The sequence below is a fragment of the Cydia fagiglandana genome, chromosome 23 (genome assembly GCF_963556715.1).
Source record: "Cydia fagiglandana chromosome 23, ilCydFagi1.1, whole genome shotgun sequence".
NCBI lineage: Eukaryota > Metazoa > Arthropoda > Insecta > Lepidoptera > Tortricidae > Cydia > Cydia fagiglandana.
Window position 1 is genome coordinate 753,334 of NC_085954.1, and position 16,547 is coordinate 769,880.

Sequence of the window (16,547 nt, forward strand, 5' to 3'; positions counted from 1 at the left end):
CCAGCAGCGCGGCCCTCCCCTCCGCGCGCGCGCCGCAGCCGCCCGCGGCCGCGCCCGCGCCGCCGGTGCCCGCGCCGGCCACGCCGGAGAGACACTGTACTAGCAGCCGCTCCACTATCACATACACACCTGCACTGCAGATACAAGGCGGCGGCTTGTAGCGCGGCCAGCAGCGCGGCCCTCCCCTCCGCGCGCGCGCCGCAGCCGCCCGCGGCCGCGCCCGCGCCGCCGGTGCCCGCGCCGGCCACGCCGGAGAGACACTGTACTAGCAGCCGCTCCACTATCACATACACACCTGCACTGCAGATACAAGGCGGCGGCTTGTAGCGCGGCCAGCAGCGCGGCCCTCCCCTCCGCGCGCGCGCCGCAGCCGCCCGCGGCCGCGCCCGCGCCGCCGGTGCCCGCGCCGGCCACGCCGGAGAGACACTGTACTAGCAGCCGCTCCACTATCACATACACACCTGCACTGCAGATACAAGGCGGCGGCTTGTAGCGCGGCCAGCAGCGCGGCCCTCCCCTCCGCGCGCGCGCCGCAGCCGCCCGCGGCCGCGCCCGCGCCGCCGGTGCCCGCGCCGGCCACGCCGGAGAGACACTGTACTAGCAGCCGCTCCACTATCACATACACACCTGCACTGCAGATACAAGGCGGCGGCTTGTAGCGCGGCCAGCAGCGCGGCCCTCCCCTCCGCGCGCGCGCCGCAGCCGCCCGCGGCCGCGCCCGCGCCGCCGGTGCCCGCGCCGGCCACGCCGGAGAGACACTGTACTAGCAGCCGCTCCACTATCACATACACACCTGCACTGCAGATACAAGGCGGCGGCTTGTAGCGCGGCCAGCAGCGCGGCCCTCCCCTCCGCGCGCGCGCCGCAGCCGCCCGCGGCCGCGCCCGCGCCGCCGGTGCCCGCGCCGGCCACGCCGGAGAGACACTGTACTAGCAGCCGCTCCACTATCACATACACACCTGCACTGCAGATACAAGGCGGCGGCTTGTAGCGCGGCCAGCAGCGCGGCCCTCCCCTCCGCGCGCGCGCCGCAGCCGCCCGCGGCCGCGCCCGCGCCGCCGGTGCCCGCGCCGGCCACGCCGGAGAGACACTGTACTAGCAGCCGCTCCACTATCACATACACACCTGCACTGCAGATACAAGGCGGCGGCTTGTAGCGCGGCCAGCAGCGCGGCCCTCCCCTCCGCGCGCGCGCCGCAGCCGCCCGCGGCCGCGCCCGCGCCGCCGGTGCCCGCGCCGGCCACGCCGGAGAGACACTGTACTAGCAGCCGCTCCACTATCACATACACACCTGCACTGCAGATACAAGGCGGCGGCTTGTAGCGCGGCCAGCAGCGCGGCCCTCCCCTCCGCGCGCGCGCCGCAGCCGCCCGCGGCCGCGCCCGCGCCGCCGGTGCCCGCGCCGGCCACGCCGGAGAGACACTGTACTAGCAGCCGCTCCACTATCACATACACACCTGCACTGCAGATACAAGGCGGCGGCTTGTAGCGCGGCCAGCAGCGCGGCCCTCCCCTCCGCGCGCGCGCCGCAGCCGCCCGCGGCCGCGCCCGCGCCGCCGGTGCCCGCGCCGGCCACGCCGGAGAGACACTGTACTAGCAGCCGCTCCACTATCACATACACACCTGCACTGCAGATACAAGGCGGCGGCTTGTAGCGCGGCCAGCAGCGCGGCCCTCCCCTCCGCGCGCGCGCCGCAGCCGCCCGCGGCCGCGCCCGCGCCGCCGGTGCCCGCGCCGGCCACGCCGGAGAGACACTGTACTAGCAGCCGCTCCACTATCACATACACACCTGCACTGCAGATACAAGGCGGCGGCTTGTAGCGCGGCCAGCAGCGCGGCCCTCCCCTCCGCGCGCGCGCCGCAGCCGCCCGCGGCCGCGCCCGCGCCGCCGGTGCCCGCGCCGGCCACGCCGGAGAGACACTGTACTAGCAGCCGCTCCACTATCACATACACACCTGCACTGCAGATACAAGGCGGCGGCTTGTAGCGCGGCCAGCAGCGCGGCCCTCCCCTCCGCGCGCGCGCCGCAGCCGCCCGCGGCCGCGCCCGCGCCGCCGGTGCCCGCGCCGGCCACGCCGGAGAGACACTGTACTAGCAGCCGCTCCACTATCACATACACACCTGCACTGCAGATACAAGGCGGCGGCTTGTAGCGCGGCCAGCAGCGCGGCCCTCCCCTCCGCGCGCGCGCCGCAGCCGCCCGCGGCCGCGCCCGCGCCGCCGGTGCCCGCGCCGGCCACGCCGGAGAGACACTGTACTAGCAGCCGCTCCACTATCACATACACACCTGCACTGCAGATACAAGGCGGCGGCTTGTAGCGCGGCCAGCAGCGCGGCCCTCCCCTCCGCGCGCGCGCCGCAGCCGCCCGCGGCCGCGCCCGCGCCGCCGGTGCCCGCGCCGGCCACGCCGGAGAGACACTGTACTAGCAGCCGCTCCACTATCACATACACACCTGCACTGCAGATACAAGGCGGCGGCTTGTAGCGCGGCCAGCAGCGCGGCCCTCCCCTCCGCGCGCGCGCCGCAGCCGCCCGCGGCCGCGCCCGCGCCGCCGGTGCCCGCGCCGGCCACGCCGGAGAGACACTGTACTAGCAGCCGCTCCACTATCACATACACACCTGCACTGCAGATACAAGGCGGCGGCTTGTAGCGCGGCCAGCAGCGCGGCCCTCCCCTCCGCGCGCGCGCCGCAGCCGCCCGCGGCCGCGCCCGCGCCGCCGGTGCCCGCGCCGGCCACGCCGGAGAGACACTGTACTAGCAGCCGCTCCACTATCACATACACACCTGCACTGCAGATACAAGGCGGCGGCTTGTAGCGCGGCCAGCAGCGCGGCCCTCCCCTCCGCGCGCGCGCCGCAGCCGCCCGCGGCCGCGCCCGCGCCGCCGGTGCCCGCGCCGGCCACGCCGGAGAGACACTGTACTAGCAGCCGCTCCACTATCACATACACACCTGCACTGCAGATACAAGGCGGCGGCTTGTAGCGCGGCCAGCAGCGCGGCCCTCCCCTCCGCGCGCGCGCCGCAGCCGCCCGCGGCCGCGCCCGCGCCGCCGGTGCCCGCGCCGGCCACGCCGGAGAGACACTGTACTAGCAGCCGCTCCACTATCACATACACACCTGCACTGCAGATACAAGGCGGCGGCTTGTAGCGCGGCCAGCAGCGCGGCCCTCCCCTCCGCGCGCGCGCCGCAGCCGCCCGCGGCCGCGCCCGCGCCGCCGGTGCCCGCGCCGGCCACGCCGGAGAGACACTGTACTAGCAGCCGCTCCACTATCACATACACACCTGCACTGCAGATACAAGGCGGCGGCTTGTAGCGCGGCCAGCAGCGCGGCCCTCCCCTCCGCGCGCGCGCCGCAGCCGCCCGCGGCCGCGCCCGCGCCGCCGGTGCCCGCGCCGGCCACGCCGGAGAGACACTGTACTAGCAGCCGCTCCACTATCACATACACACCTGCACTGCAGATACAAGGCGGCGGCTTGTAGCGCGGCCAGCAGCGCGGCCCTCCCCTCCGCGCGCGCGCCGCAGCCGCCCGCGGCCGCGCCCGCGCCGCCGGTGCCCGCGCCGGCCACGCCGGAGAGACACTGTACTAGCAGCCGCTCCACTATCACATACACACCTGCACTGCAGATACAAGGCGGCGGCTTGTAGCGCGGCCAGCAGCGCGGCCCTCCCCTCCGCGCGCGCGCCGCAGCCGCCCGCGGCCGCGCCCGCGCCGCCGGTGCCCGCGCCGGCCACGCCGGAGAGACACTGTACTAGCAGCCGCTCCACTATCACATACACACCTGCACTGCAGATACAAGGCGGCGGCTTGTAGCGCGGCCAGCAGCGCGGCCCTCCCCTCCGCGCGCGCGCCGCAGCCGCCCGCGGCCGCGCCCGCGCCGCCGGTGCCCGCGCCGGCCACGCCGGAGAGACACTGTACTAGCAGCCGCTCCACTATCACATACACACCTGCACTGCAGATACAAGGCGGCGGCTTGTAGCGCGGCCAGCAGCGCGGCCCTCCCCTCCGCGCGCGCGCCGCAGCCGCCCGCGGCCGCGCCCGCGCCGCCGGTGCCCGCGCCGGCCACGCCGGAGAGACACTGTACTAGCAGCCGCTCCACTATCACATACACACCTGCACTGCAGATACAAGGCGGCGGCTTGTAGCGCGGCCAGCAGCGCGGCCCTCCCCTCCGCGCGCGCGCCGCAGCCGCCCGCGGCCGCGCCCGCGCCGCCGGTGCCCGCGCCGGCCACGCCGGAGAGACACTGTACTAGCAGCCGCTCCACTATCACATACACACCTGCACTGCAGATACAAGGCGGCGGCTTGTAGCGCGGCCAGCAGCGCGGCCCTCCCCTCCGCGCGCGCGCCGCAGCCGCCCGCGGCCGCGCCCGCGCCGCCGGTGCCCGCGCCGGCCACGCCGGAGAGACACTGTACTAGCAGCCGCTCCACTATCACATACACACCTGCACTGCAGATACAAGGCGGCGGCTTGTAGCGCGGCCAGCAGCGCGGCCCTCCCCTCCGCGCGCGCGCCGCAGCCGCCCGCGGCCGCGCCCGCGCCGCCGGTGCCCGCGCCGGCCACGCCGGAGAGACACTGTACTAGCAGCCGCTCCACTATCACATACACACCTGCACTGCAGATACAAGGCGGCGGCTTGTAGCGCGGCCAGCAGCGCGGCCCTCCCCTCCGCGCGCGCGCCGCAGCCGCCCGCGGCCGCGCCCGCGCCGCCGGTGCCCGCGCCGGCCACGCCGGAGAGACACTGTACTAGCAGCCGCTCCACTATCACATACACACCTGCACTGCAGATACAAGGCGGCGGCTTGTAGCGCGGCCAGCAGCGCGGCCCTCCCCTCCGCGCGCGCGCCGCAGCCGCCCGCGGCCGCGCCCGCGCCGCCGGTGCCCGCGCCGGCCACGCCGGAGAGACACTGTACTAGCAGCCGCTCCACTATCACATACACACCTGCACTGCAGATACAAGGCGGCGGCTTGTAGCGCGGCCAGCAGCGCGGCCCTCCCCTCCGCGCGCGCGCCGCAGCCGCCCGCGGCCGCGCCCGCGCCGCCGGTGCCCGCGCCGGCCACGCCGGAGAGACACTGTACTAGCAGCCGCTCCACTATCACATACACACCTGCACTGCAGATACAAGGCGGCGGCTTGTAGCGCGGCCAGCAGCGCGGCCCTCCCCTCCGCGCGCGCGCCGCAGCCGCCCGCGGCCGCGCCCGCGCCGCCGGTGCCCGCGCCGGCCACGCCGGAGAGACACTGTACTAGCAGCCGCTCCACTATCACATACACACCTGCACTGCAGATACAAGGCGGCGGCTTGTAGCGCGGCCAGCAGCGCGGCCCTCCCCTCCGCGCGCGCGCCGCAGCCGCCCGCGGCCGCGCCCGCGCCGCCGGTGCCCGCGCCGGCCACGCCGGAGAGACACTGTACTAGCAGCCGCTCCACTATCACATACACACCTGCACTGCAGATACAAGGCGGCGGCTTGTAGCGCGGCCAGCAGCGCGGCCCTCCCCTCCGCGCGCGCGCCGCAGCCGCCCGCGGCCGCGCCCGCGCCGCCGGTGCCCGCGCCGGCCACGCCGGAGAGACACTGTACTAGCAGCCGCTCCACTATCACATACACACCTGCACTGCAGATACAAGGCGGCGGCTTGTAGCGCGGCCAGCAGCGCGGCCCTCCCCTCCGCGCGCGCGCCGCAGCCGCCCGCGGCCGCGCCCGCGCCGCCGGTGCCCGCGCCGGCCACGCCGGAGAGACACTGTACTAGCAGCCGCTCCACTATCACATACACACCTGCACTGCAGATACAAGGCGGCGGCTTGTAGCGCGGCCAGCAGCGCGGCCCTCCCCTCCGCGCGCGCGATGCAGCCGCCCGCGGCCGCGCCCGCGCCGCCGGTGCCCGCGCCGGCCACGCCGGAGAGACACTGTACTAGCAGCCGCTCCACTATCACATACACACCTGCACTGCAGATACAAGGCGGCGGCTTGTAGCGCGGCCAGCAGCGCGGCCCTCCCCTCCGCGCGCGCGCCGCAGCCGCCCGCGGCCGCGCCCGCGCCGCCGGTGCCCGCGCCGGCCACGCCGGAGAGACACTGTACTAGCAGCCGCTCCACTATCACATACACACCTGCACTGCAGATACAAGGCGGCGGCTTGTAGCGCGGCCAGCAGCGCGGCCCTCCCCTCCGCGCGCGCGCCGCAGCCGCCCGCGGCCGCGCCCGCGCCGCCGGTGCCCGCGCCGGCCACGCCGGAGAGACACTGTACTAGCAGCCGCTCCACTATCACATACACACCTGCACTGCAGATACAAGGCGGCGGCTTGTAGCGCGGCCAGCAGCGCGGCCCTCCCCTCCGCGCGCGCGCCGCAGCCGCCCGCGGCCGCGCCCGCGCCGCCGGTGCCCGCGCCGGCCACGCCGGAGAGACACTGTACTAGCAGCCGCTCCACTATCACATACACACCTGCACTGCAGATACAAGGCGGCGGCTTGTAGCGCGGCCAGCAGCGCGGCCCTCCCCTCCGCGCGCGCGCCGCAGCCGCCCGCGGCCGCGCCCGCGCCGCCGGTGCCCGCGCCGGCCACGCCGGAGAGACACTGTACTAGCAGCCGCTCCACTATCACATACACACCTGCACTGCAGATACAAGGCGGCGGCTTGTAGCGCGGCCAGCAGCGCGGCCCTCCCCTCCGCGCGCGCGCCGCAGCCGCCCGCGGCCGCGCCCGCGCCGCCGGTGCCCGCGCCGGCCACGCCGGAGAGACACTGTACTAGCAGCCGCTCCACTATCACATACACACCTGCACTGCAGATACAAGGCGGCGGCTTGTAGCGCGGCCAGCAGCGCGGCCCTCCCCTCCGCGCGCGCGCCGCAGCCGCCCGCGGCCGCGCCCGCGCCGCCGGTGCCCGCGCCGGCCACGCCGGAGAGACACTGTACTAGCAGCCGCTCCACTATCACATACACACCTGCACTGCAGATACAAGGCGGCGGCTTGTAGCGCGGCCAGCAGCGCGGCCCTCCCCTCCGCGCGCGCGCCGCAGCCGCCCGCGGCCGCGCCCGCGCCGCCGGTGCCCGCGCCGGCCACGCCGGAGAGACACTGTACTAGCAGCCGCTCCACTATCACATACACACCTGCACTGCAGATACAAGGCGGCGGCTTGTAGCGCGGCCAGCAGCGCGGCCCTCCCCTCCGCGCGCGCGCCGCAGCCGCCCGCGGCCGCGCCCGCGCCGCCGGTGCCCGCGCCGGCCACGCCGGAGAGACACTGTACTAGCAGCCGCTCCACTATCACATACACACCTGCACTGCAGATACAAGGCGGCGGCTTGTAGCGCGGCCAGCAGCGCGGCCCTCCCCTCCGCGCGCGCGCCGCAGCCGCCCGCGGCCGCGCCCGCGCCGCCGGTGCCCGCGCCGGCCACGCCGGAGAGACACTGTACTAGCAGCCGCTCCACTATCACTTGCTCCTGCAACGACACGCACACAGGTCACAACAATCTATCTACATACTATTAGACATAGTAACCAGCGGATAACCGGTTAAACCTGGAGTTCCCACGGTTCCCGGTACAATCTGACGGTGGGTGTTAACGATTTAACCGGCTTAACCCCGAATCAATGGGATGATGCGAGTGGGCCTCGGTTCGAGTATTTCGAGTATCATCCGGATCCAGACCGGCCCGAGCGACAGATTTAATTCTTCACTTAAGAAATAAGTAACCGTAGGAGTGCTCATTCCGTACATCAGTTTTGTTACAAACCGCGTATTACTTCCGCAGTCGACATCTAGCGTCAAATGGCAAAATTATCAGTACTGCTACTCAATAATACGTGTCACGACGAACAAATTAAATCTAATGCATCACAATTTTCATCTAATATATAAACGAATTAACCGGAACTCCTTCTGCTTGTAATATTAGTTGTAAATTAATGAACAATAAACACTTTTCGTCAGTCGCAACACACATGATGACATCAATTATCAAATAGCAGTACTGATAATTCCACTATTTAACGCTAAATGTCGACTACGAAAATAACAAACGTTTTGGTGATTATTTTTCTATGCTTAAAGTATTCTTCTCTGTAAAACTCGCATTTCTTGACCGATACTCGCGAAATTTAGTGCAAATTTGATAATTAGTTATAACTTTTTTATCAATTCAATAATCAAATATTTTTCAAAATAGCGATGCCCCGGGGGTTTGCTCGATATAGAGATTTCTTAGAGAGAGTAGCGACCACGAGGCGCAACGTGGGTAGACCCCCCACAAGGTGGACTGACGACCTGGTAAAGGTCGCGGGAGTCCGCTGAATGCGGGTGGCGCAAGACGGGTCATTGTGGCAATCTTTGGGGTAGGCCTATGTCCAGCAGTGGACGTCCTCTGGCTGATATGATGATGATGACGATGAGAGATTTCTTAGTAATTACCTGAGCCTTGTCAACGACGCATCTCTCGATCTGAGCGTCATCCGGCCCGTAGAGACCTCCTAGGCCGACTTGTCTTTTCACTTGAAACTCGTTGAGTTGTTGCGCCATCTCTTCTTTCGCCTTCTGTCGCGCTTTTCGGAAGACGTTGCGGAGTATTTCTTCTTTATCGTAATCTGGATATAAAAAAAATAAGAAACTAAAACATAAAGATACATTAAAAAAAAACGTGCAACAGTGGTTTAGCAATAGTAAAATAGTATCCCAAGATAGAATAACCCTACCAAAATAGAAAATAATATGTATAAATGTTGGGTTTACAAATGCAATTATTTATTGATTCATAGCACCGCTGAGAACCCTAACAACGAAACAGTGTCATGGTGTTTTCAAGATATAGGGATTTAGGATCGCCCAAAACTCAGGTAAAAAAAAATCAAATTGTATGTCATAAGCCCAACAACGATTGGAAGGGACCTTAGACTACCACGGAAACCCTGAAAACGACTACCATGACCTCATACACAGAGCAAACCAAATTTTTTTATACTGCAATTTCGACTACCCCGAAAACCTCAAAAACGACTACCATGACTTACCGTCATGTAAAGCATCTTCGACCTCTTTAACCGCCTGCGGGTCTAGAGTTGGGGGTCGTAACACGGCCGCTGGTGCCAGGAAGGTGGATTGTATCTCGTAGGCCCAACGACGGAGGGTGGACGTGGGCACGCCTTGCGCGGAGCGATAGCCGTCGGTGATGAGGAGGAGAAGGGTGGCGCAAGCGCATCTGTAAAAAAAAGTATTTAATTATTTATTAATCTAATAATTAACTCAGCATTACAGTAAAACCAAGGCACTGTGAAACTACAAAATAAAATATGTACAATAAAAAGAAACTACAAATAAAAACCTAGACAAATTAAACAGTAGATTTGGGCGACGACGTATCAGTATGGTTGAAGTAAGAAATTTAATATTCCATACCGTTACAAGCATTTCATAAAATTATTAAACATTGATATTACATACAAACAGTGACATTTTATAATTAATCAATTATATTCTTGGATCTATTTTCATCGTGAATATTAATAAATTATTGTTATTCTCATATTATAATAATTTCAGCCTATAAACGTCCCACTGCTGGGCACAGGCCTCCTCTCATGCGCGAGAGGGCTTGGGCTATAGTTCCCACGCTATTGTTATTCTTATCTAATGTTATTGTAATTGATTATATAATTTATTGTAATATAATGTAAATAGGTTTTAAAATATTTTGCATGCCTACTAGTATAAGGTATTGACATTATCTGGACATAATATTATTGACTCTACCTATCTGTATATTTCATTTCATTTCAAAACAATTACAATTTTCGCTAGGCTCGTTTCATTTCAGAACAGGAAAAAAGCAACTAAAATTCGCAATCATTATTAATAATCATATACAGTATTATATTCTAATATCTATTGATTTATTTATTTGTTCGCCACGGCACAGAATAAATAATAGTACTAAGTACAGAAGACTCACTCTCTAACAAAACGCGTCTGTTACGATCAGAACAGATATGGCCGCTAGGTGGCGACAGCGCCACGCGCGGCTTATGGCAAACCCCAAAATTGGGGCCGAACGGATGCACTTTTAGGTACCTGTAGCAAAGCGACGAAATCGCGGAGTGAGACACGCCTGGCCACGGCTACAATTAGTAACAGCAACGCTCTTAACTGACCATTCGTAGACCTTATGTCTTTGCAGTAAGGTTCAAGAATTGGCTGTTTACTGTATGCACGACGATACCTATAAAACCTTCGCAATTGGCTGAAATTGCTGATAGCTATTACGATATAGAAGTAGAACCAAATATTTTATATTAATTTTTACACAGACTTAAAGGAATAAAAATCCTGAAACGAATTAATGTCAAAAATGCTAGCAGAAATGATTATTTAAAATTTTATTGTAAGCTTGCCTATAACAACAATATACGAAAAAAATATTGGATGAAATTTAGTTCTTTTTTCTTTAAATAAATCATAATAAAACCAATTTTTAAACAAGCAGATACGTCTGCGATACGGATTGCTGAGGTTGCGGGTTCAAGTCCTGCCCGAAGCGTAAAATTTTCCATTTTTTCCTATACAGGGTGAAATTTAAATCACTGGCCATATTCATTCCAGGCACTAGGTTACACTTAAGGAATCTATTTAGCGAAAAAAAAGAGTACATTTTTTTTAATTTTCATTTTTCAATTTTAAATATTTTCCACGAGTCGTGGTCACCCTATTACCACAAATGTAAACAAACCTAATAGTAGGTTTTAACAACAACATCAGCAAAACCCTTATCTGACCTTCACTAAACCTTATAATCGTTGCAATAGGGTCCACCTAGTTAGTGTTGGCGATGGCAGGCAGGTTTATCAATTTCGAGGGTAGTCTAAACCATGCCGCGCTAAACATAACGATTAGCATAAATGATTAGTCACTCGTCACTCGCCAACCTTAAAATAATAATCGCGCGCGTACTAAGGTTTAAAAAAATGTTTTCGAACCGGGAATATTAGGAAATGGTACGGTGTTATTTATTAAGTGGTGAGTGTTTACGTGGTGCACAAAGATTATACGAAATGGAATCAGTTCCACGCCTTCGCAGACAAGGATTGAATCCAAGAGTACCATCTCGTGGGACTTTCGTTAATTGCGTCGACTTTTAATCAAATGTAAGTACATAAGTTGATTCAATTTTTTAAATACGCCTGAATGCAAAGATTCCTGACCTAGTTTTTATTTTTACTCATTGTTTTTAAGCCACGGACGTTTTGTTAATAATCATTAGTCAGAAATAATATTTTAGATTAAAAATGGGTTGCCTTTGCATTTTGACGGTTCTAAGCCCGTTAAAGAATTAGCAATTTATGTAGGGAAGCGTCTTATCTCGCTGCAATAGGGTTCATAATTGGTGACGCTATTGCAAACAGCGGGAGGGGCGGGGTGTCAATGACCTTAACTGATAAGAGAGAAGCGGGTGTAGTGGGTAGTTGTCGGTTCACCATAACGTACGAGGTTTTTAGGACAACTTGATGATGAGTTATTTCGAAAAAAATGTACTGAGCGGTATTAAAAGAAAAAACACGTGTTTAATATTTTTTCGAGTTCTTTCGGGTGTTTCAATTTGGCCAGTGAATTAAATTTCATTCTGTATAAGTAATAGAAAAAATCATAATAAATTACTAATGTATGTATTTTACCTTCTCTCTCCTAAAAGCCAGTTGAGCAGGACCGCCGTTCGTGCCTTGGAGTCCAACACCGTTCGAAGATTCGAGAACAGGCCGGGATTCGATGTCTCCTGCAAATATGAATAACGTTAACATAAGTTATAACTTATAATACTTATAATAGTGAATCACCAGCGCAACAACTTTACTCTGTAGAAGGCAGAGAGGCAATAGAGAGTACTCTCTCCAGGCGGGTGTTATACCTGGCGACCGAAGTCCGTTGAGAGTTGGTCGGAAGTTATATAGAAACTGACATTATAACTCCGTAAGCGCGATGTATGTCTCATACTAATTGCGTTCTAAACGTAGTATCTTCTTAGTAGTTTGTGCGTTCTAGCTCCCTAACGCCATCTGTTAGATTATTATGGCACGACGTTGGCAGCGACAGCTAGAGGAGACGCCACAACTCAAATAGATATGTACTTGATATCAGTATGATACTCACACAGGCGGGCGAGTCATCCTCCTCCATGGAGATGATGGCCCGCTGCGGGTCGGCGCACGGCTGCGTGTTGTGCCCAGCCCGCTGCGGACATCGGTTTGACCAAGTATACTCACACAGGCGGGCGAGTCATCCTCCTCCATGGAGATGATGGCCCGCTGCGGGTCGGCGCACGGCTGCGTGTTGTGCCCAGCCCGCTGCGGACATCGGTTTGACCAAGTATACTCACACAGGCGGGCGAGTCATCCTCCTCCATGGAGATGATGGCCCGCTGCGGGTCGGCGCACGGCTGCGTGTTGTGCCCAGCCCGCTGCGGACATCGGTTTGACCAAGTATACTCACACAGGCGGGCGAGTCATCCTCCTCCATGGAGATGATGGCCCGCTGCGGGTCGGCGCACGGCTGCGTGTTGTGCCCAGCCCGCTGCGGACATCGGTTTGACCAAGTATACTCACACAGGCGGGCGAGTCATCCTCCTCCATGGAGATGATGGCCCGCTGCGGGTCGGCGCACGGCTGCGTGTTGTGCCCAGCCCGCTGCGGACATCGGTTTGACCAAGTATACTCACACAGGCGGGCGAGTCATCCTCCTCCATGGAGATGATGGCCCGCTGCGGGTCGGCGCACGGCTGCGTGTTGTGCCCAGCCCGCTGCGGACATCGGTTTGAGCAAGTATACTCACACAGGCGGGCGAGTCATCCTCCTCCATGGAGATGATGGCCCGCTGCGGGTCGGCGCACGGCTGCGTGTTGTGCCCAGCCCGCTGCGGACATCGGTTTGAGCAAGTATACTCACACAGGCGGGCGAGTCATCCTCCTCCATGGAGATGATGGCCCGCTGCGGGTCGGCGCACGGCTGCGTGTTGTGCCCAGCCCGCTGCGGACATCGGTTTGACCAAGTATACTCACACAGGCGGGCGAGTCATCCTCCTCCATGGAGATGATGGCCCGCTGCGGGTCGGCGCACGGCTGCGTGTTGTGCCCAGCCCGCTGCGGACATCGGTTTGAGCAAGTATACTCACACAGGCGGGCGAGTCATCCTCCTCCATGGAGATGATGGCCCGCTGCGGGTCGGCGCACGGCTGCGTGTTGTGCCCAGCCCGCTGCGGACATCGGTTTGAGCAAGTATACTCACACAGGCGGGCGAGTCATCCTCCTCCATGGAGATGATGGCCCGCTGCGGGTCGGCGCACGGCTGCGTGTTGTGCCCAGCCCGCTGCGGACATCGGTTTGAGCAAGTATACTCACACAGGCGGGCGAGTCATCCTCCTCCATGGAGATGATGGCCCGCTGCGGGTCGGCGCACGGCTGCGTGTTGTGCCCAGCCCGCTGCGGACATCGGTTTGAGCAAGTATACTCACACAGGCGGGCGAGTCATCCTCCTCCATGGAGATGATGGCCCGCTGCGGGTCGGCGCACGGCTGCGTGTTGTGCCCAGCCCGCTGCGGACATCGGTTTGACCAAGTATACTCACACAGGCGGGCGAGTCATCCTCCTCCATGGAGATGATGGCCCGCTGCGGGTCGGCGCACGGCTGCGTGTTGTGCCCAGCCCGCTGCGGACATCGGTTTGACCAAGTATACTCACACAGGCGGGCGAGTCATCCTCCTCCATGGAGATGATGGCCCGCTGCGGGTCGGCGCACGGCTGCGTGTTGTGCCCAGCCCGCTGCGGACATCGGTTTGACCAAGTATACTCACACAGGCGGGCGAGTCATCCTCCTCCATGGAGATGATGGCCCGCTGCGGGTCGGCGCACGGCTGCGTGTTGTGCCCAGCCCGCTGCGGACATCGGTTTGACCAAGTATACTCACACAGGCGGGCGAGTCATCCTCCTCCATGGAGATGATGGCCCGCTGCGGGTCGGCGCACGGCTGCGTGTTGTGCGCGTAGGGCGGCGGCGGCGTGCCCGGCGGCGGCGCGCCCCAAGCCCAGCCCGCTGGAACCATGGTGCATCATAATGATTATTGTACTTCAGTTAACAGTTGTATAATGAAGAAAAACCGATGTTAAAAAGTATGCCATTAAGCTATTATAGCTTGATCTATCATACTCTGACTTTTTTGAACTGTCTCTCAGCTATATTTTTTGCTTTTCGGTTGGTATTATTGTAAAAGTTGTTTAGGAAGGCCTACTTTATAACGAAACAAAATAACTTAATAAAACACTACTGTTTTGTAAAGTGTATTAATCCTTACGTGTCTTATCATGTAAATAAACAAACGTGAAATCCATAAAAAATCTAAACATCGTAATGAATGTCAAATGTTTTTGAAGCGATCCGTTCGTTACTGCGATTATTGATGAAAATCTTATTAGAATCAGACCGTAAAAAGTCTGCTGTGATTTTGATAGCCCACGCAGTGCAAGTGTCATTTTAAACGTCAAACTTCTATGAAATTATGACAATAAATAACACTTACTCTGCGTGGGCTATCAAATCCGCAACAGACTTTTATTGATGCGGCTATAGAAATGATATTTTTCAGTGGTTATTTGGTTGATTTCAATACTCTGTCAGTTTATTTAAATATGCAACAACATTTTAAGTGATGATTATTGAGTAATTAAACCTCCGGTTGAACGGTAGGAGAAATGGCGCGGCCATTTTTTTTAATATGCCTCTGCGTGGCAGAGGCCGCGAGAAGGTTCGGTCATAACAAGCCCGTAATTGGCAGACCGTCTCGCGGCATCTGTGCGACGCTGCATTTCGCGCCTAAAATAAAACCGTTAAAACTATGCCTTGCTTGCTCACTCTTGCAAGATGCATTTGTCAATAAACAAGGATGGTATTTCCTAACGATCGAATTCCCGCGTAAAACAAAGTTTGTTAGAAATGACGTGATGTTCCTGCCCCACCTCGCCCATTACGCGCCGACCGTCGTCGAGCCGCGAACATTCAAACGGAATACGCACTGATAAAAAGTGAAATAAACTGTGTGAATCGTGTTAAATGTATTGTTTTGTCATAAAGACTGCTTTTTCTACAATCAATTGTTTTATTTCGTAATTGTACGTATTTTTACATGAAAGTAGAAAAATATTGGTAATATGAGATTAGAACAAGTCTAGCATAATTCACATAAATAGAACAGAATTCATTGGTATACAATCAAATAACCCATTTTATGCTGAATTCAGTGATATATAGTTTATATATATCATTCATAATTTTTTTTGGGAAACGGTCATATTTCTAACACGCGCCAAATTCGCGATGATCACCCATTGAGGCCCCGCCACTTGACGTATATTTTTCCAAAATGGCTGCGCCACTCAACGGGCTTGTTATCTCTGTCCTCCTCGCGGCCACCGCCACTTACCGTAGAGACCTCGAGGAGAACAATGCCACTCGAAGGGTTATAGAGAAAAGTGTGATAATGTCTTCGAAAAGTGTTTGTTTACATGATAGGACAAGTAAGGATGAAAAAGCACACTTTACAGTACTTACACTTGAATTTTGACAACCCTAAATAGCCGAAAGGGATAGTGCCATATATTAGAAAGGGACAGCATGATTTGACCCTGAACCGCTGTCAAACTTCGGTTTTGTAGGAAGTTTCCTTTCTATACGGTAGTACTATTATTTATTCTGTGATAGTACTTACACCTGGGTAGCCCGTGGTCTAAATGCTCGGGCGACGATTGACTCCTAACATGCAGTATCGGCAACCCTGTTCTGTCGTCCGTCTGCAATGTAATAAAATTGTCATATACGTAGTTTTGCACACAAGTACATAGTACAAATTGTGTCAATCCACTACCCAAATCATTATGAGAGAAAATCATAAAACAAAAATTCGATAAAACAGTAATAAGATCCTACAAAATCAGAAAAGTACCTTGATACATTTAATGTCACTGTTAAAGACCAGAGGGCCTACCGCGAAAATCGGATTTCGCAAATTTCGGGGATCTTTCTCTTTTACTCCAATGAAGGTGTAGAGTGACAGAGAAAGATGCCCGCAATTTGCGAACCTCGATTTTCGCAGTAGCCTAGTATACAAGAACAATCAAGGGGTTTTATGTTTATACGTAGGTTGTTCCATAAGTCTTGCAAAAGTGTAACTTCTTATTAAGCTTTTTCAAAATAAAAACCATCACTGTTAATACACTTATGCATGCTTTCCAACCATGTATCAAACATGATCTTCCACCGCTCGTTTATGACAGTGGCGCAGGCTTCATCTCATGCACTCAATAGCTCGTCATCAGTTGCAAACCGTCGTCCTTTTAATTGGCTCTTGATCAGCGGGAAGAGACCAAAATCGCACGGTGCAAGGTCGGGGCTATAAGACGGATGGTACAGCACAGTAAGCCCCGATTGCTCCAAAAACTCCCGAATTCTGATCGCACGATGAGCAGGAGCTTTATGATGGTGGAAGTGCTAACTGTCCAGATGAGGGACCCAGAGAGAATAACATAACTTTT

General features: G+C 58.2%; 1 protein-coding gene across 1 annotated transcript in view; it reads right to left on the bottom strand.

Annotated features, from left to right (window-relative positions):
• LOC134675738 (uncharacterized) overlaps positions 1-16,547 on the bottom strand; it is a 272,173-nt gene that overhangs the window by 202,700 nt on the left and 52,926 nt on the right. The window contains exons 8-13 of the mRNA XM_063534048.1: positions 15,725-15,806; positions 13,931-14,055; positions 11,651-11,748; positions 8,996-9,183; positions 8,400-8,572; positions 7,309-7,431 (exon numbers count right to left, since the gene is read on the bottom strand). Coding sequence (XP_063390118.1) covers positions 7,309-7,431; positions 8,400-8,572; positions 8,996-9,183; positions 11,651-11,748; positions 13,931-14,055; positions 15,725-15,806 — 789 coding nt within the window. The remainder of the gene's footprint in view (positions 1-7,308; positions 7,432-8,399; positions 8,573-8,995; positions 9,184-11,650; positions 11,749-13,930; positions 14,056-15,724; positions 15,807-16,547) is intronic.